Below are 20,627 nucleotides of genomic sequence, written 5' to 3' on the forward strand. Positions count from 1 at the left end.
TGCCCTGCTAGGAACACAGGAGCAGGTGGACTGCTGCTGTAGTGGGAGGAACGGGGAGACTTCTGTGCTGCTTTGACATTCCTCAGCATGGAGAGCTCACAGAGGGATCATCTCTGCCTTCCCACAATCCTGCCCTGTGGGATGCTAACCAACATTGCTTTGCTCTGTCGACAGGGTACTAGCAATGTGGCCATGAAATGTCAAAAATAGGAGGCAGAAAAACGGGTTTGACCGATTTTCACATTTAGCAACTTTTGCATGTCGACAAAACTTTCGTTGCAAACCCTCCCAGTGTCAACATAGCCTGAGATGCTAACCTGAATGGTCTCTTTATTCAGAATGATGCTGATGAATTTATCAACATATCACTAGTCTGATACATCATGCTCCTCTGTGAGCTGCAGAGGGCATCTTGGAACCCAACAAGAAATCAGAAACACATTGCCAGCAGCCAACCAGCAGGAGAGGCTCAGACCTTGTATGCATGTTGCCCAAGGGTTCTTTTGCTGGTTTAGTTTATATCAGTTCCCCAAATGAATCAAACAACACTGACAAAAGGGCTTTTTTGCCAGCATAAATGTGTCTACAGTAGGGCATTTGGCAGCACAGCTACATGGATTAGGGACAATATAGCTGCAGAATTTAAGCACAGGCCCGACCCCCAGCCTGACATCAGGGAGATGTCAAAGACTGACAGGTCATGACAGCCCACCAGCCAGTCCTCTCAAAAGATGCTAATTGTGCAAGGCACTCATGTAAGATCAGTTCCTACTGAAGTCAACGGCAGCTGAAGGTGCATCACACCGTTTAGGGCAGGCTTAGAGGGTCTCGCAGTTCTAGTGCCAACAGATCTGGGGTTAGAAAGCGGTCACATGCTGTAGCTTACCTGTATTTCTGGGAGAAGTTCTTGATGATCTGGATTATCCTCCCATCTGCAACGAGGTCCAGGGGAGACTTCCCCCTGTGGTTGGCGTAATTAATGTCTGCGCCTTCCTGCGCTAGGTAACACGCAATCGCAGCACCCACATTCAGCTCTACATTTCCGAGAAAACCTGAAGCCTTGAGCTAAGAGAGGGGGAGAAAGTCTGTGTCAAGGCTCTCAGACACCGGGCTCTGGGTCAGACCCTAGGAAGCCAGCCTTTGGGCTTGTGCTTGCAATTTGCAGTTGCAGCTGCAGGTGTAATTTTGCATCCCTTATTTGCGAACACAGATACACCAACATTGTAAGGCACATATTTAGTTTTACTACAGCAGTGCCTAGTGGTATCAGCCAAGATCGGGCCCCATTGGACTGGCTGCTGCACATTCTTGGAGTGAGAGATAATCCCTGCTCCAGAGAGAATGCTTTAATGGTGGAGACATAAAAAAGGTGAGAGAGAAAGGAAGGGTTATCACCCTCACGCTACTGGCACAGAGAGATTAAGTGACTCAACCACAGTCACACAAGGAGTTTGGGACTCAACCCCTGATCTCCTTAGTCCCAGTCCAGTGTGCTAACCAAAAGGAATTCTACCCTCTCAGTTACCCTGCCAATAACTTACATATACAATTTTTTAGCATAAAACTAATGACCAATTTAGAGCCAGGCTAAAGAGCGGGGTCTAACTGTTGGGGTTTGCGATTTGCATGCCAGGAGGAGGAGCGTGCGTGCGTTACAAGGACAAAAACACACAACAGATGATTCATTAGATTGCCAATAGCTATAAAAATTGACACACGCAAGACACCTTAGGGCTGCAGTGCTCGAATGGGACATCAGAGTAAGGGAAGGAAGCAGCATGGTCAACTCCACCCATGTCAAGATGAGGGTAAAGTACAGGGAGGGCAGGGCTGTGGTTAAGGAACAGGCCTGGAGTTCAGGACACCAGGGGGTTGTATTCCTGGCTCTGCCACCATTTCAGTTTTCATCTTGGGAAAACCCCTTCCTACACCGGGCCTCAGTTTCCCCATCTGTGAAATGTGGATAATAGCTGGTGCCAAGAAGGCTTTCTTGCTTAGATTTGTGATGATATGATGCTGTTTTTTTTAAAAAAAAAAACCCGAAACCTGATGTGCCAATTTTACAGTCTCCCCCCTCCCCAATAGCTGCTCTATTTTACAACTCTGCCCACACGGACCAGCTTTGCTTTGCACTGAAGTCAGAGCGCGTCTGACAGGTCATTGAGCTCTGCTGCAGATAAGTCTACTGAGACAAGTCTGATTTGTTAAGCCAAGACGCTTAAAATATGTAAATGTCATTCAGCTCCCAGGACTCCTCTGGGTTTGTTGGTGGAGGCTTATCAGAGCTGCCTGATAAAAGAGGAAGATCGGGCTGCATCCCTTTCCCCCACCCCCGGCCCTCTTCCACTCCACCCTTGGTGATGCCCCTTGTGTCTGCGGCTTGTAATGCCAATCCATGGCCTGCCTGAAATGAGCGCCGTGGTCTCAGGCCGGGCCCCACAGAAAGGCATGCACCCTACAGAAGCCACCACTGCTATTTGCAGCCTACGTGCCGGTCACAGCACTCCGGCCAGCACCGGAGGGGTCAGGAAGATAGAACTGGGCTCATTAAGAGCTGGGCTCCGGGGCCTAGGGGAGGCTTGCACTGCCCTGCTGGCTTGGCACTAGTGTGAGACTAGAGAGGGGGTGTTATTTGACAGGGCTGCACCGTGGCAGTTTTCCAGTACGAGGGGGGAAAGAAGGACAGAACAGCCAGCTTTAATCTGTTAGAGTTCTTTGAAGGGGTTAACAAGCATGCGGACAAGGGGGATCCAGTAGATATAGTATACTTGGATTTTCAGAAAGCCTTTGACAAGGTCCCTCACCAAAGGCTCTTGTGTAAATTACATGGCCATGGGATAAGGGGGAAGGTCCTTTCTTGGATTGAGAACTGGTTAAAAGACAGAAAACAAAGGGTAGGAATAAATGGTAAATTTTCAGATTGGAGAGGGGTAACTAGTGGTGTACCCCAAGGGTCAGTCCTGGGACCAATCCTTTTCAACTTATTCATAAATGATCTGGAGAAAGGGGTAAGGAGTGAGATAGTAAAGTTTGCAGATGATACCAAACTGTTTAGGATCGTCAAGACAGAAGCAGACTGTGAGGGACTCCAAGAAGATCTCACCAAACTGAGTGATTGGGCAACAAAATGGCAAATGAAAATTAATGTGGATAACTGTAAAGTAATGCACTTCGGGAAAAATAACCCCAACTATACGTACAGTATGATGGGGGCTAATTTGGCTACGACAAATCAGGAAAGAGATCTTGGAGTTATCGTGGACAGTTCTCTGAAAACTTCCACGCAGTGTGCAGCGGCGGTCAAAAAGGCAAATAGGATGCTAGGAATTATTAAGAAAGGGATAGAAAATAAGACCCAGAATATCTTACAGCCCCTGTATAAAACTATGGTACGCCCACATCTTGAACACTGTGTACAGATGTGGTCTCCTCACCTCAAAATAGATATTTTGGCCTTGGAAAGGGTTCAGAAAAGGGCAACTAAAATGTTTAGGGGTTTGGAACGGGTCCCATATGAGGAGAGGTTAAAGCGACTGGGACTTTTCAGTTTAGAAAAGAGGAGACTGAGGGGGGGATATGATAGAGGTCTATAAAATCATGAGTGGTGTGGAGAGGGCCGATAAAGAAAAGTTATTTATTAGTTCCCTAAATAGAAGAACTAGAGGACACCAAATGAAATTAATGGGGAGCAGGTTTAAAACTAATAAAAGAAAGTTCTTCTTCACACAGCGTGTAGTCAACCTGTGGAACTCCTTGCCAGAGGAGGCTGTGAAGGCAAGGACTATAATAGAGTTTAAAGAGAAGCTAGATAATTTCATGGAGGTTAGGTCCATAAAAGGCTATTAGCCAGGGGATAAAATGGTGTCCTTTGCCTCTGTTTGTCAGAGGCTGGAGAGGGATGGCAGGAGACAAATCGCTTGATCATTGTCTTCGGTCCACCCTCTCTGGGGCACCTGGTGCTGGCCACTGTCAGTAGACAGGATACTGGGCTAGATGGACCTTTGGTCTGACCCAGTACGGCCGTTCTTATGTTCTTATGTAAAAAGGAGCGTTTTGAGGGCTAATCCAGAGCCCAGGGAAATCAATGGAAAAAACTCCCATTTCCTTTAAGGGCTTTCCATCAGACTGAGTGGGCGGAGTGGTACATTTAAGCTGAGACTGTCAAAGCCCCCGAAGGAATCTGGGGACAATCCTATTAACTGTAAAGGGAACTGGGCGTCCGAGGCCATTAAGACGGCTCTGAAAGTCTCTGCCTCGTATTCGCTCCTAGTAGTCACAGCACGGCAGTCCCCAAAGCTCCTCAGGCCCTGTACAAAAGAGCCTTACTAGAGACCAGTCCCCTGCTGGAGCCACCTTGGCTCAAGTTCCCAGGCTGGTAGAATGAAGAGCGAGGGATGATTGAGAGTCTGTGCGTGTCTAGCAAACAGAGGGGGTGCGGGCACTGGGCTCTGATTACTGACTCAGCAGCCAGCCTCTGCCCTGCTGGGGGATGTGTCTGAGCATCCGGTACCACGCACTGGAGTCATCTGTTCTAGCAATCAAGGCTGGTGCCCGGGGACAGAGAAAATTAATGAACGGAAGGAAAGAGGCGCCATGAAGTGGACTTTCCAGAGCAGATGCAGGCAGTTTGGTGCACAGCGTGCAGAAGCGCATTATGCTGATTTGTTCGTTTTCTAATAATTTTTAATTGCATTTGAACTTGACGTCAGATTTTTCCTTTGTCGAATTGTCTGTGCACGGGAACAGTTCTCCTCTCAGCCAGACCGTGTGTGCTTGGTGTTTGCACACACAGCTTCCAGGGTCCATTGGCACACGAGTGTAGCTGTGCGTAAACAGGGGATGGAGCAGTTTGGCGGGCTAGCTTTATTCAGCAAGCCTTTGTAGCACAGCCGGGCTTCCAATAGCTGACATGCACCATCCCTTTGAGGCCTAAGGAAGGAGTTTTCCTGAGTTCAGATCAAGTATGAAATTCAGCCCTGGAGCAATCACACTGAAATCAGCCGTGACACACCAAAGACAGAGCCGCGGCATTCCTAGCTTTGCAGGACAGTGGCTCTTCAGGTCTGGTTGGGGATGCCTGCAACGTTCCTCCTAGTGTGTTTGCTTCCAGTGGAGGTCCCTTCCAGTCCTATGATTCTATAAGTGGGAACTGCTGGCCCTCAGAGCATGGGCCTACAAGGTCTATAGCAAGAGATGGACCTCAGGGAAGAATTTCCTCTGCAGCTCCACCTGGCAGCGGGGAAGAGGAAGTGGGGAAAACACGTGAAACAGCCTCACTCCTGCACTCGGAAGCCACCGCCCTGAATTGAGTGAAATCAACGATGGGGCCGGGAGGGATTCTGGCTCCATTGACAGTCATGAGAATGTTGCTATTGACTTTAACCGGGGCCAGAATTTTATCCTTTATAGAAAAAAATCGTAAACAACAACGAATGGTCCTGTTGTTTTAGTTACAGACTCACACCGCTACTCCCTTGATAGAGCTCAACAGGGAGTGATACTCGCTCCTGTCCTTGGGTGGAGCCTTCAACTTCCTGAAGGGAGGTTCCAAAGAGGATGGAGAGAGGCTGCTCTCAGTAGTGACGGATGGCAGAACAAGGAGCAATGGTCGCAAGTTACAGTGCGGGAGGTCTAGGTTGGAGAAAACTATTTCCCTAGGAGGGTGGGGAAGCCCTGGGATGGGTTCCCTAGGGAGGGGGTGGAATCTCCATCCCTAGAGGTTTTTAAGTCCCAGATTGACAAAGCCCTGGCTGGGATGACTGAGTTGGGGTTGGTCCTGCCTTGGGCAGGGGGCTGGACTCGATGACTCCTGAGGTCTCATCCAGCTCTAGGAATCTATGATGGAGCTAAGGGGACAGAGGTGAAAACTCCCCCTTGTGTGGCTATGCTGTAGTGCCCCTGCTATGGTGTCTTGCTCCCTACTCAGCGACAGTCACATGCGTGTGTGTGTGTGTGTGTGTGGGGTGTGAGTCAGGGCATCACGAGCTATGAACGAAGGCCAGGACTTTGGGCTCTGCAACTGGGGACTGGCCACTGTGACATAGAGGGCACTGTCTGCTTTTGTAATCCTGTGCTTCTGCCAGGCTGAACTGTGTTCTGTGTGATTCCCGATGACTCACTCCAGATGTGTACTGGGCCCAGGCACCTGGGGGCCAGACTTAGAAGGTAACAACTCTTTCCCAGGAAGAGAGACAAAGGCTACAGGCGGGGGCTGTCACCAGGCTGGGAACTAGGCCTGGGAGTGGAGTCCATCTCTGCTGCGCTAGGAGAAGAAAAGGGGGGAGAAGGGCTGCCTGCTCTTGGTCCCTGCGCTAACATCGATCCTGTGTCCCTGTGAACCAATAAACCAGCTGTTCTACCTGCTGGCTGAGAGTCACATCTGCCTGCGGATGGAGGTGCAGGGTCGGGGACCCCTCTCTCTTCCCCCCCATCACAGCCACATCCCCATCCGTAAAATGGCTGAGTGGTGCAGACGCAGCTCTGCAGGACACGGCGGCAGGTCGGGAGGGGGAGTTTGGGTCCGAGGGCCAAGTCTCCCCACCACCGAATCGCAGGATTCAGATGGGAAAGGGCCTCTTCGGTGGGTTGTTTTCAAACTTTTGTTTTTCCCTCATGACCCAGTTGAAGAAAATTGCTGATGCCCACGACCCACCATAATTGAACTAGAGTGGGAGCTCTAGGCTTGAACTAGGCTCTGGGGTGGGAGCTTTGGGCTGCAGGAGGGCACTCAGCCTTTGGGGGGAGGGGTCAGGGACAGGCAAGGCTGACCTCGAGCAGTTCCCAGTCAGCGGTGCAGCGGGGGCACTAAGGTGGCTTCCTGCCTCTCCTGGCACCACAGACCTTGCTGCGCCCCAGAAGCAGCCGGTTCCCAGCCAATGGGAGTGTGGAGCTAGTGCTCAGGGCAGGGGCAGTGCACGGAGCCCTGTGTGCTCCCCCACCCCCCACCTAGGAGCCGGGCCTGTTGCTGGCCACTTCTGGGGCACAGCGCAGTCTGCAGTGCCAGGAAAGGCAGGGAGCTGCCTTAGCCCCCTCCCCCCCACTGCTCACCTGATCCCCCTGCAGCAACGAGACCCAGCGCCCGACATTCCACCCCTCCCCCCGGTACTAGGTCACAACCCCTAATTTGAAAACTCCTGTCTTAGGTCACATCCAGCCTCTCTCCCCTTAATCGGCAGGGGCATTCTCTACAGGCACAGTCTAGTTTTAGATGATTCCCTCATTACCTCTGGAGACTGCCCCCGCCCTAGCAGACTGTCTGACACCAGAAGGCACTCGGCCCGGAGCGCCATTCAAGTACATCCCTCCTCACCTTGGAAAAGAGGGATGTTCCCTCTCCTCCTTCCTGCTCCCCTGCCATGATTGACATCAGCTGCTGCCGTTCCAAGACAATGTGCATGGCTGTGTCTCCGTCCTCGTCCTCTGCGTTGACGTCACTGCCTTCGCGCACCAGCAGCTGCACCAAATCCGTGTGCCCCTGGGTGACTGCCAGGTGCAGGGCAGTCTGGTTCCGGTTGTTCCTGAGGTTTACGTCACAGCGACCCTTAAAAAAGGGAGAAAACCCTCAGCAAATAGCCGCCGAATCCCAGAAAATCCCCTGTTGAGCACGAATTGCATGGCACAAGAAGAAGACTTGGATTATCTTTCCCCTCTCCCCATGCGAGTGCCCAAAAGGGCACTGCAAACTGCTCCTGCACTCCCTCCTGGTCCCAAGGTCCGGAAGGCCTTGACGGCCCAGTGATACAGTGGTTATTGCAAAGGAACAGGTGCATGGGACCTAGCTGGTTCTGATCTGGAGGTGACAGCCAATGTTCCCTCTAATTATTTCCATCTACAGTAAAACTCCATTAGTCCGGCATCCAACGCTCCGGGACTCCTGATGGTCCGGCACCATCAGGAACCCAGAAGTGCTGGGGCAGCCGGACAGGCTTCCCCCATTCAGCTGCTGCTGAAACTGACCAGCAGCTGAATCGGGGAAGCTGGGAGCAGAGCAGCTGGGGTGCTGCCAGGTTGGTCTCGTAGCGCTGCCCCTCGGGGCTGTGGGATCAACCCAGCAGCACCCCAGCTGCTCTTGGGGACGCCTGGGGCAGAGCAGCTGCAGTGCTGCCGGGTTGTTCCCGCAGCGCCAAAGGACGGCGCTGCGGGACCAACCCGGCAGGACCCCAGCTGCTCTGCCCCAGGGGTCCCCGATTCAGCCGCTGCTGAAACAAATCAGCGGCTGATTCCAGGAAGCCCGGGGCAGAGCAGCTCTGTTTCAGCAGCGGCTGAATCGGGGACCCCTGGGGCAGAGCAGCTGGGGTCCTGCCGGGTTGGTCCCGCAGCGCCGTCCTTTGGCGCTGCGGGAACAACCCGGCAGCACCCCAGCTGCTCTATTGCAGGCATCCCTGATTCAGCTGCTGCTGAAACTGACCAGCAGCGGCTGAATCAGGGACACCTGGGGCAGAGCCGGACTATTGTAAGGGGGAGCTATGAGGGGTCTGGGGTGGCATCCCCTCCCACCCCACTCCAGACCCCTCATAGCCCCCCCTTCTGATAGTCCGGCATATCTGATAATCCGGCACCCCCTGGGTCCTAAAGGTGCCGGATTATCAGAAGTTTACTGTACATGTAGAATAAATTTTGTCATATGCACCCATGCAGGTAAAGATATGCACCACCAGTAGAAACACTTGCTCCTGGCTGTGGCAGGCTGTGGCCACTCTGTTAATCAGCTGGGCAGCATTTGACTCTCTCCTAGGCGGCCGCCCAAGCGCTCAGCTTACAGGGAACACTGGTGACAGCTAGTAAATTATTTTGACGCCTGCAAACTGAAGGCCTGGATCCAGTCCCGACAAGTCATGGACCAGCTCCTAAAGGCTACAAAGCCAGATTGATTCCTTCTTGTGTCTTTTGCTTGGGTTTCCCCCAAGCACTCAGACTGTGGAGGGAGTAATAGGAAAATCTCTCCAATGCCAGGAGACAGGATGCAGCAAGCACACAGCGAGCCTCTCCTGAAAGGGCACCCTTGTTAGCAGGCTCAACCGTCATTTTGCCAGCACTCGCTCTGCAGAGGGCAGTGCTGGTGAGGAACCAGAATCGCTTTATGCTGAAGCTGGGTGAGCAGTGGGAATGCCACCCGCCATTCTAAAATCAGCCCAATACTTTGCATCTCGCAGCACCTCCTGGGGATCTCTGTGGCAACAAACACCGATTCAGAAAGCCCCGGCCTTCCTGTGCGGCACAGATGCCCACTTTGTGGAGGGTGGAGAAACAGGCACAAAAGTCCGAAACAAAACCCAAGAGCCCTGAGCTCCAGTCACTGCTGTCTCCAAAGCTAGAACTAGATCCCAGGGTTGAAACCTCGGCCCCCTCTGCCCGGGCCCCGCCCCAAGGAGCCAAGCCACCTCCCCCCAGCACTGTGAGGAGGGAGGGGGGCACGGGGCCCCAGCCTCCCCCACCCTGGAGCACAGGGAGAGAGGGCGCTCAGGGACAGCAACACTCCACTCCCAGTATGCCTACGATAGGTGTTCTGGGGGCGGCGCGTGGGAAGAGCCATGCCTGGCAGCTCGGGAAGACAATGCCTTCCCTCGCCTTACATGCCCGCTGTCCCCGGATCCCACCAAAGTCAACAGCAACACTTCAATTTACTCTCACCAGTAGACAATACTGTCCCGAGGTGTAGCACCTTGGAGTCAGGGCTCCTCCTCCCCTTGGATCTGCTTCAGTCCTCGCTGGAGCCTGCCAACAGTCACGCTGGTGATACCCAGCCTGACACCCTGGATGTGGCTCCTGTCTTTGTAGGCTCGCACCCAGAGAACAGGCCATGCCCTGAAACATGAACTTGCCACATCAGGCAGGTTACTCACCTCCCTGATCAAAATTTCTGTGGCCTCCAGGTGGTTGTTGAGAGCTGCGAGATGCAGGGCAGTGAAGCCGTCTTCCTTTTTAGCATCAGCCAACTGCCGGGCTCTTGCCAGAATCTTCTTTATGGCTCTGAGAGGTGAAAGAGATTGAAGGGGAGAGCAGAGGGCGACTTGTCAGCAGGAGGCTGAGGCACAAGTGACGGGCCTGCCTCCTCCGTGGAGCTGCGATCCCTGTTCCTAATGTTATAATAGGCAGCAGCACGAGCTGGCCCAACGATCCAGTGAGCTGCCTCCATCTCGCAGACTGACTGAGGAAAGTCAGTTCTCCTTTAATAAAGCGGGATAAACGCGCAGGGGGGCCCAATGTTAGAGAGGAGCTGGACGCATCCCCAGAACGGTCTGATCGAGTTATGCACCCTGGGCGGATCGGACCTACTCTGTGTAGTCATTGTGTGCAAGGCCCCACCCCTCGCAGCTGAAAGGACCCGGAGCAGGGCAGATCGGGGATAAGAACATAAGGATGGCTATGCTGGGTCAGACCAATGGTCTATCCAGCCCAATATCCCGTCTGTTGAAAGTGGCCAATACCAGATGCCCCAGAGGGAGGGAACACAACAGGTAATCATCACGTGATCCCTCTCCTGTCATCCACTTCCAGACAAACAGAGGCTAGGGACACCATTCCTACCCATCCTGGCTCATAGCCATTGATGGACCTAACCTCTATGAATCTATCTGGCTCTTTTTAAAACCCTGTTAAAGTCCTGGTGTTCACAGCATCCTCTGGCAAGGAGTTCCAGAGGTTGACTGTGTGTTGCAAGAAGAAAAACTTCCTTTTGTTTGTTTTAAACCTGCTACCTATTAATTTCATTTGGTGACCCCTAGTTCTTATATTGTAGTAAATAAAGTTATAGTATGTAAATAATTTTTCCTTATTCACTTTTTCCACACCATTCATGATTTTATAGACCTCTATCCTATCCCCCCTTTGTCTCCTCTTTTCTAAGCTGAAAAGTCCAAGTCTTTTTAATCTCTCTTCATATGGGACCCATTCCAAACCACTAATAATTCTGTTGTCCTTTTTTGAACCTTTTCTAATGCCAATATATCTTATTTGTGATGAGGAGACCACATCTGTACGCAGTACTCAAGATGTGGTCATACCATGGTTTTATACAGATGCAAGAAGATATTTTCTGTCTTATTCTCGATCTCTTTTTTAATGATTCCTAACATTCTATTTGCTTTTTTGACTGCCGCTGCACACTGAGTTTGTTTTCAGAGAGCTATCCACAATGACTCCAAGATCTCTCTCTCATGTAGTTGTAGCCAAATTAGTCCCCATCATATTGTCTGTATAGTTGGGATTATTTTTTCCAGTGTGCATTACTTTACATTTATCAACTTTACATTTCATTTGCCATTTTGTTGCCCAATCACTTAGTTGGAATGTAAGAGTTGAACGGGTTAATCGATAAGCTGATGTATATTGGTTAAACACTCACTGGGCTGGCAGCCTGCGGAGCTTACAGGGTTTAACCATGTAACTGACTGAACTGTAATCGGTTATACAGTTAATCTATTTTAACTCTTTTTACATCCCGAGGGCAGATAGTCTTAGGACTGCAGTGACAGTAAGACACCGTCAGTAGAAGGAAGAAGTCTGAGAATTGGAAAGAAGGAGGCTGCTCCAAGTGAAGGTACAAGAGAAGAGGGACATAAGCAGCATTTGGGGCTGCTGACAATTATCCATTAAACTTCCCCTCCCGCCCCCAATGGAAACTGACAAAAGAGAAATTTTTCCAGGAAGGGTGCGTCTACACTGCACTGTAACTCAAAATAAGATAAGGGGGAGAGATAGCTCAGTGGTTTGAGCATTGGCCTGCTAAACCCAGAGTTGTGAGTTCAATCCTTGTGGAGGCCATTTAGGGATTTGGGGCAAAAATTCATCAGGGATGGTACTTGGTCCTGCTGTGAAGGTAGGGGACTGGACTTGATGACCTTTCACGGTCCCTTCCAGTTCTAGGAGATGGACAATCTCCTTTAAAAAAAAAAAAAAAAGATACACTATTTGAGCTATGCAGATTGCATATCTTATTTCAATGCTATTTTTAAATAGTGTGCATTTCCCTCCACAATTTTTTATGGTGCCTCAGAAAACCCAAAACTCAGAAAATTTCATCTTAAAAAAAAAAAAAAAAAAAAACCTCAATTTTTCAATGACCAAGTAAAAAAAGTTCTACCGAAAATGTTTCCCCATATTTGTCAAAGTTACCCATTAGGGAATCCCTCCCCTTGGCTAAACCTGAGGAACCACAGCAGCTTATGGGCTAGAGGTTCCCCACCGACACCTTACATTCAAGAGGACACCACAGGCAAATTTTCCACTGGTGTAAATTCAGGACAGCTCTGTAGGCTGTAACGGAGCTGGTGCTAGAGACACTAGCAGAGAATTTAGAATTTGGTCTTTGCCCCCTTTTGGATATTTAAAAATCAGTGAAGAATCACCTGCCTAATAGAAAGCCTGGGAGCCAGTGTTCTATATTTATTTTCAGTGTCAGCAATTGGAGACTGTGACAGGGTGGCGGGCGCTGAGGAAACAAGCCACACGCCCCGCACTCGAGAGGCGGCTCGCTCCGGCGCTGCGGGACACATGCGCCTCTGCTGAGGCTGCTCGGTGGCGTCCCGGAAATGGGCGCCGGCTTCAAAAGCGGAGAGGGAGCCAGTAGACGGGGAGGGGAGGGGGGTTCTTCAGGGACAGGGAGCTCCTGGCTGGATATAACCCCACTGCGGGGGAAGCTCGGGGGCGGGGGGCAGAGAACTAGCCTCTACGGACAAGCGTCCAGAGGAGAACGGAGAGGGACCAGCGGATGGAAGCTGGGTGAGGGAGGAAGGAGACCAGAAGGCTTAATTATGCCTTGTTTGTTGGATGCAAGTCGTGCTCTTTTGGGAGATGAAGCTGCCAAAAAACTGAAAACAATTCCTCTTTCTAACGATACCGTTTCGAATCACATAACTCTGATGAGCGAAGGCATTCATCAACAAATAAACATTTAAATAAAAATTTGTTCAGTTGGATGAGTCGACTGATATTGTTGACAAAGCTATGCCACTTATCTACGTGAGGTATGTGGACTGGGATGAAGAAGAAATTAAAGAAGAATTCATGAACTGTCTGGAACTATAAAAACATACAACTGGAGCCGAAATATTTTCAACATTGTCAGATTATTTCTTAAGTGCTGATTTAAACATAGAATCATAGAATACTAGGACTGGAAGAGACCTCGAGAGGTCATTGAGTCCAGTCCCCTACCCTCATGGCAGGACCAAATACTGTCTAGACCATCCCTGACAGACATTTATCTAACCTACTCTTAAATGTCTCCAGAGATGGAGATTCTACAACCTCCCTGGGCAATTTATTCCAGTGTTTGACTACCCTGACAGTTAGGAACTTTTTCCTAATGTCCATCCTAAACCTCCCTTGCTGCAGTTTAAGCCCATTGCTTCTTGTTCTATCCCCAGAGGCCAAGATGAACAAGTTTTCTCCCTCCTCCGTATGACACCCTTTTAGATACCTGAAAACTGCTATCATGTCCCCCCTCAATCTTCTCTTTTCTAAACTAAACAAACCCAATTCCTTCAGTCTTCCCTCATAGGCCAATTTCTCTAGACCTTTAATCATTCTCGTTGCTCTTCTCTGGATCCTCTCCAATTTCTCCACATCTTTCTTGAACTAGACACAATATTCCAACTGAGGCCTAACCAGCGCAGAGTAAAGCGGAAGAATGACTTCCCGTATCTTTCTCACAACACACCTGTTAATGCATCCCAGAATCAAGTTTGCTTTCTTTGCAACAGCATCACACTGCTGACTCATATTCATCTTGTGGACCACTATAACCCCTAGATCCCTTTCTGCCATACTCCTTCCCAGACAGTCGCTTCCCATTCTGTATGTATGAAACTGATTGTTCCTTCCTAAGTGGAGCACTTTGCATTTGTCTTTATTAAACTTCATCCTATTTACCTCAGACCATTTCTCCAATTTGTCTAGGTCATTTTGAACTATGACCCTATCCTGCAGATTAGTCGCAACCCTCCCAGCTTGGTGTCATCTGCAAACTTAATAAGCGTACTTTCTATGCCAATATCTAAATCATTGATGAAGATATTTAACAGAGCCGGTCCCAAAACAGACCCCTGAGGAACCCCACTTGTTATGCCTTTCCAGCAGGATTGTGAACCATTAATAACTACTCTCTGAGTACAGTTATCCAGCCAGTTATGCACCCACCTTATAGTAGCCCCATCGAAGTTGTATTTATCTAGTTTATTGATAAGAATATCATGCGAGACCGTATCAAACGCCTTATTAAAGTCTAGGTATACCACATCCACCGCTTCTCCCTTATCCACAAGACTTGTTATCCTATCAAAGAAAGCTATCAGATTGGTTTGACTACCAATCTATTTGACTACCATCAGTTTGTACTGATGATGCGGCTAATATGAGTGGTAGGCATGTAGGGTTAGTCTCAAAAATGAAACAAGTAGCGCCAAATATACAAGGCACACATTGCATTATACATCGAGAAATGTTGGCAAGTAAAATAAGTGCCCAATTAAATCAAGTGCTATCAGCAGCTGTCAAAACAGTCAATTTCATAAAATTCAGCGCTCTTAATTAACGACTGTTTGCAATCTTATGCGATGAAATGGGATCCACACATAGAACTTTATTACTGCATGAGGATGTTCGTTGGCTATCGAGATCCCGGATATTAAAGAGACTGTGTGAACTTAAAGAAGAAATAATCCTATTTCTATCAAGCAAAAACTGTGACCTTGTTCCGTACTTCAAAGACAGAGATTGGAATATGAAATTGTGTTATCTTGCAGACATGTTCTAGCTTCTGAACAAGTTAAACTTGTCTCTTCAGGGACCACAGAAAACTATTTTTAATACCTATAATAAAATTGAAGGGCAAAGAAAAAAATTAAACTGTGGATCGAAAGAATTGAAAACAACTGTTTTGATATGTTTAGTGCCTTAGTGGAGCTTATGAACGCGGCAAAAGAAAGAATGAAGATTACAATTTTTCTCAGCTTAATCTGATTATTGTTAATCACTTGAAAGTGTTGTCACTCCAATTCGAGAAGTATTTCCCTTCAAACCAAAATCCAAGGGAAGATTTTTTGTGGATTTTGGATCCATTCATTTTCACTAGCCAAACAAATACCCTATCTGTGAATGAAAGGAGATGTTGGCAGATCTACCCTCAGACGTCACATTGAAATACTTGAAAAACAATTCATCAATTGAAAAGTTTTGGACAAAAGTCCACAGTGAATATGAGCTATTAAGTGAAAAGGCATTGAGGGTCTATTTCCTTTTCCTTCAACGTACCTTTGCAAAAGTGGATTTTCAACAGTCACTGCAACCAAGCCCAAATATCGAAATAGGTTGAATGTTATGCCTACATTAAGATTTTCTTTAATAAATCTCACTCCAGACATTGATGAAATATGCCATCACATGCAAGCTCATCCATCCCATGAAGATTAATAATTAATGATTATGTTTATGATTAACATTAATATTATTATGTTTATTAAACTAAACTAAAATTATTGGTATAAGGTTTTGCTGTAATATCATGCTAAATGTGTTGTTATAAGATAATTACTTTGTGCTATCTCTGCTCTTTATTTTTGTTGTTGTTACACTTTCTTGATACGCAATATATTTACTGTTATTAAAACCAGATACGATGTTACTTCTTTTTTTTTGTCCAACAACAATTTTTTTTTTGAAGAAAAACTTTCATAGGTGTTCTGCATAAAAAATATTATTGTTTAGTGTTCCGTGGTCTCAAAAAGTTTAAGAAACACTGGTCTACACTGGAGAAAGTTTGCTAGGGTAACTCCCCTAGTGCAGAGGAGGGTTATATCCTTTCTCCCAATGAAATACGCTATGCCAGCAACAAAACTTTTTTGCAGGTTTTTCTTTGCTAGCACAAATGTTGTCAAGAGTCCCACCCCTCATGATGACACTATTACGCAGGAAAAAGTTTCCAGTGTAGACATGGCCTTAGTTTGTAGAGATCTTGATTTCAAATGGATCTACACGATAGTCTTCTCTAGACAATCACAATTACATACAATCATACCCTCTGGATTTCTCCAGGTCTGAGATGTGTAGCTGGGAAGTTTGCAAGGTGTGCAGCCTGTCTGCGGTTATTTGTCAGAAAACCCAGCTATCTGTGCTCTCACAGATCTCCTAACCCTTGAAAAGGCTTCTGACCTCTGCCAGAAATCGCATCTGTATTTGGGTCACCTTCCATCCAGAGGCTGTTCAGTGCTCACAAGGCAACAGAAAACTGTAGGGTTGGAAGAGACCTCAGAAGGTCATCGAGTCCAACCCCCAAAGCCATAACCAGAAACTGTGCCTGAGGTTCCACTGGAATTTGAATTCACAACCCCTGGTTTACAAAGCCAGTATACTAACCCCTAAATTAAGGAGCCTGGCTTAAAAGAAATGAACCAACACATGAAGCATTTCACTGCCACTTCTCCTGAAAGGAGATTCGTTTTCAGGAAGGTTAATTGCTCTCTGGGAGTGGAGGGATGGGGCCTTTTGGAACCTCATGCACCTATTTGGAGGTGGAACCAGAAATAAGACTATTCTGCACCCCTATGGCTAAATGCACGGACATACCGCAGGAGGGACAGTGGGGAGGGGCAGAAAGGCAACTACTCAAGACACTGCTCTGTGCTTGCTCTGCTGATAATCACCGACCTTTGGTGTAATGATTGTTGTGATCTACCCTGGTTTTCCGGGGAGCCATTTCTGCAGAGAAGTAACACAGATACAAGGCCACAGCTGAGGTTAGAGAGGGCCATAACTGAGGAAAAGGATCTGAGAGGGCCTGAGTCAACAACTTCCTTTTGCAAGGGCAGGTTTGGTCCCCAATTTCAAATACTACAAACTGGTTATGGAGAAGCACCTAGGTTCACCCCCAAAAAGAGAGGATTTCCTCTAGGAATTGAAGGGGCGGGGGATGGCTGAGAGTGGCTCAAGAAGAGGTAGCTAAGTTGCGCTGCAAGGGGCATTTCCACATCCTCAGCTTCACCCCTTTCCTCTAACGGCTTTTCATCCCGTCTCAGGAGACCAGCAGCCTCTCTACAGGCCCCTTCCACCAACCATGGTCGCTGTGTCCGATTCATTGCCAATAGAGCAGGGAATTCACAGCTCCGACCCACGCACCGCTCCCTGTCAGCATCGCCTTAGACCATCCCCGGGGCCTTCCGTCCCCAGTGGGCTTCCCAGCGACGCCCACCACCACCCGATCTACGCAGCGCCACGCTAACTCCTCCCCTTCACTCACAGCTGGTTGCCCTTCAGAGCAGCATGGTGCAGCAGATTGAAGCCTTGGCGGTTTGGGACCGTGAAGTCGATATTTGGTACCTCGGTGAGGATCTCGATGATGCTTTTCAAATCGGCGGTGATGGCGTAGTGCAGGGGGGTGTCATCAAACGAATCCTACAGGGAGACACAGCAGAGCACAGGTGACTTCAGAGAGACTCTCCTCTAACCAACCATCCCTGAGGAACTGGCTGAGACTAGGATACCAGGCCTCTGGCTTGCATCCAGCCTAGGCCAAACCGCCACAAGTCACGCCCCCTCGCTAATGATGGTTTGACAGGCTACATGAAATGAATTTTCCAGGCCTAAGTCCAGTCCCTAACAGACAAGCATCCACATCATAGAAAGAGCCACCCCTGCCATTGGCCAACCTTGAGGCTGGCAACCATGACGACTGTCACGTTATTGGATTTTGAGGGGAGCAGCCAGGTCACTGCTGCACCCATGGGGAGGGTGTTCGCCCCAAAAGTCGGTACAAAGTGGGCCATGTGAGGTGTCAAACAAAAGCTTACTTTCTACTGGTTCTGAATACGCTCTTCATATATCTGTATAATGTCTGTGTGTGGAGTTATGAATATGTACTCTGTATGGAGACTGGAAGTTTCTCTGGATGTGGCTGAGTAATGGGCCAGGAATGTTTGCCTATGGACATGCTAATGAGCAAGTCTCCAGGGAACAATGGATCTCTGGAGGCCAAAGACACACCTGGCCACTGGCCACGTGACTCTAGCCAGCCTGGAAGAAACCTGGAAGGAGGTATAAATATGCCATGTTTCCGACTCCATAGTGGTCTCCAGATCTGCTCCTGACCCCAGATGCGGCCTCGCAGGGATTCACGAGCCAGGAAGAACCGTGGACCCATCCTGGCATAGGATGTGCACCAAGGACTTTTAAGCCAGCAGTTATAAAATCTCTGCTGCAAGCCTGCATCGAGAACTGGGAGATTCGATGCATGTAATGTATGATACTTTAACAACCTTACTCTCATTGCTTTTCTTTCTTGTAGCAATAAACCTTTAGATGGTAGATTCTAAAGGACTGGCTCAGCGTGATTTGTGGGTAAGATCCAGAGGATATATTGACCTGGGATCTGTGGCTGGTTTCTTGGAACCAGACAGAACTTGTTCGGGGAAGGTGAGATTGGGTTCTAAGACCTCCACCTGCGTATGAGGCCCGGGGCCATCTGGGGCACGGATATTGCTGGGGTTTTCGGAGGGGTTTTGCTCGTGAGGCTTCAGGCAGGCAGCTGAAGCACTCTGTGGGACTGGTTTGTGGCCTGTTTGGGAAGGTCTCCAGTCTGGGGGCTAGAGAAAGCCCCGAATTTGAGCAATTCGCCCTGAGTGGACGCACTCAGCTGTGCCCAGACCCGGCCCGGTCCGTCACAACGACAGCATCAGCAGGGAAGCCACGGTCTGGATGGCCTGCTGAAGAGTGGTCTCTTCTTTCACGTCTAGGAGTCCTTACGTGTCTGACCGAGGCACACTGACCGGCATGCTTGTGTAGCCAGAGCCTCGACCACAGCTGAGCTGGGGACAGACTGAAGCCTTCAGTTTTCTGGGCTGCCATCCAGCTCTAATTTCACACATCCCCAAAAAGAAAAACTACAGGTTGGACCTCTCTGGTCCAGCACCCTTGGGATCTGACTGGTCCTGAACAAGGGAATTTGCTGGCCCTGGGGAGGTCCCCTGCCACCGGCTCCCCAGCCCGCCGCCTCGCAGTGCAATGGGCTGTTGCCCCAGCCAGCCCCATGCAAATCTCCACTACCGCCGGCCCCCACCAGGCTGTATTAGCTGGACTGCCTGCTAGGCTGCTACTGGGCATTGGAGATTCCAGCCCCGGGCCCGTTGTTGGAGGCTGCCGCCAGCTGCTGGAGGGTCTAGCCTTAGCTCCATCGCTGCGGGCTTCCGCAGGCTCCGGCCTTGCTTCTGGACACTGGCCCTCTGTTACAAGGCTCCCCGGGCTCTCGGATCCTGCCGGACCATGGATGTTGCTGGACTAGAGTGCCAGTTTTGGGGGTGCGACGGTACTTCGTTGATCTCTAAAGGCTAGTTACAGACCAGTCCGCTGAGCTTAGAACTGGGACGGGCCCAGTGACTTCACTGCTGCTCTCTCAAGTTCCTTTAAACCAGATTTTATTTTTCAATCCCACCTTCCCGACAGCGGGAACAGGAAGGGGCATCACTGGAGCCTTGGAATAAAACAGTTAACACGTCATCCCGTGGGGAACAGCAGAAGGTACCATTGGACTGGGCTAAGGGGCACTGGCAGAGCTGTGGGGAGTGTGTGTGGGGTGGGTTGTGGGGGAAGGAAGGGACCCAGAACTAACATTGGGTGGCTGCGCGTTCTTGGCGGAAGCCAGCCTAACACCTGGCTTGCACAATGTTCAATCCTGGAGGACATTGCCCAGCTTTCAGGATCGACCCTCCCCAAAGCAGCGAAGCAGCAAAAGTATCTTCCCTGAGACGAGGGGTGAAAATAAACCTACTGGGAGGTTGACGTCACAGTTGTGCTCACAAAGGATCTGCACAATCTCCGTGAATCCTTTGCTGACCGCGACATACAAGGCAGTGCACTTGGCATTGTTCAACAGGTCGGCGTTGGCGCCTTGATCGACAAGCACGCGGACCACCTCCACTTGATTTCTGGTAACAAACAAACAAAACCGGACCTCAAGTGGATGCCATGATCTAGAGATGGAGCTCACCTGTCCATCCACAACTATTAGACATGCAGCATCACAAGTATCCTGGTCCCTGGTCCTTTTCTTATCTCTCAAAAAATCTTCACTGGAACACCAGACTTTGCTCCCTGTCAGCCGAGTGTAAACCTGGAGTAAGTCCTGTTGATTTTGATGGAGATCCTCCAGATTTACACCAGGGTGACAGAGAACAGATTCCAGCTCCGGTCTCTCTAGACCAGGGGTGGGTAAATATCAGCCCGAGGGCTGGATCCAGTTCACCAGGGCCCCACCGTTGTATTATCTGCACAGCCACAGGTACCGACGACAGCAGCTCCACTTGGCTGCGGATCGCCATTCTTGGCCAACAACATTTTGGCACCTGAGGCGGGGAGCTCAAATGACGTCCCCTCGCTGCACCACCAGCAGACACAATTTTCTACTCTCTAGGTCCTAGTGGCACCCCCCCCACAGTCTGGCACCTGAGGCGGCTGCCTCAGTTCACCTCATGGTAAGGCCAGCTCTGTTGGCCAATGGGAGCTGCGGGAAGTCCACGCTGCGTCCTGCTGCTCCCATTGGCTGGGAACAGCGATCTGCAGCCAATGGGAGCTGCAATAGTCCGTACCTGAGGCTGTACTGGTAAATATAGCAGTGCTGGCCCACCAGGGGCTAACCACCA

General features: G+C 49.5%; 1 protein-coding gene across 7 annotated transcripts in view; it reads right to left on the reverse strand.

Annotated features, from left to right (window-relative positions):
* The window catches only part of MIB2 (MIB E3 ubiquitin protein ligase 2), a 143,108-nt gene that overhangs the window by 8,111 nt on the left and 114,370 nt on the right, over positions 1–20,627 (reverse strand). For all 7 annotated transcript variants that reach the window (XR_012897327.2, XM_075906511.2, XM_075906509.2 and 4 more), the window contains 5 exons: positions 19,757–19,913; positions 17,234–17,388; positions 9,843–9,969; positions 7,310–7,540; positions 887–1,065 (listed from right to left, as the gene is read on the reverse strand). Coding sequence is in view for 6 of the 7 variants with exons in the window: in XM_075906511.2 (XP_075762626.2) it covers positions 887–1,065; positions 7,310–7,540; positions 9,843–9,969; positions 17,234–17,388; positions 19,757–19,913 (849 nt within the window). In the remaining variant the exon portion in view is untranslated. The remainder of the gene's footprint in view (positions 1–886; positions 1,066–7,309; positions 7,541–9,842; positions 9,970–17,233; positions 17,389–19,756; positions 19,914–20,627) is intronic.

The sequence above is a fragment of the Pelodiscus sinensis genome, chromosome 24 (genome assembly GCF_052426305.1).
Source record: "Pelodiscus sinensis isolate ZL-2025 chromosome 24, ASM5242630v1, whole genome shotgun sequence".
NCBI lineage: Eukaryota > Metazoa > Chordata > Testudines > Trionychidae > Pelodiscus > Pelodiscus sinensis.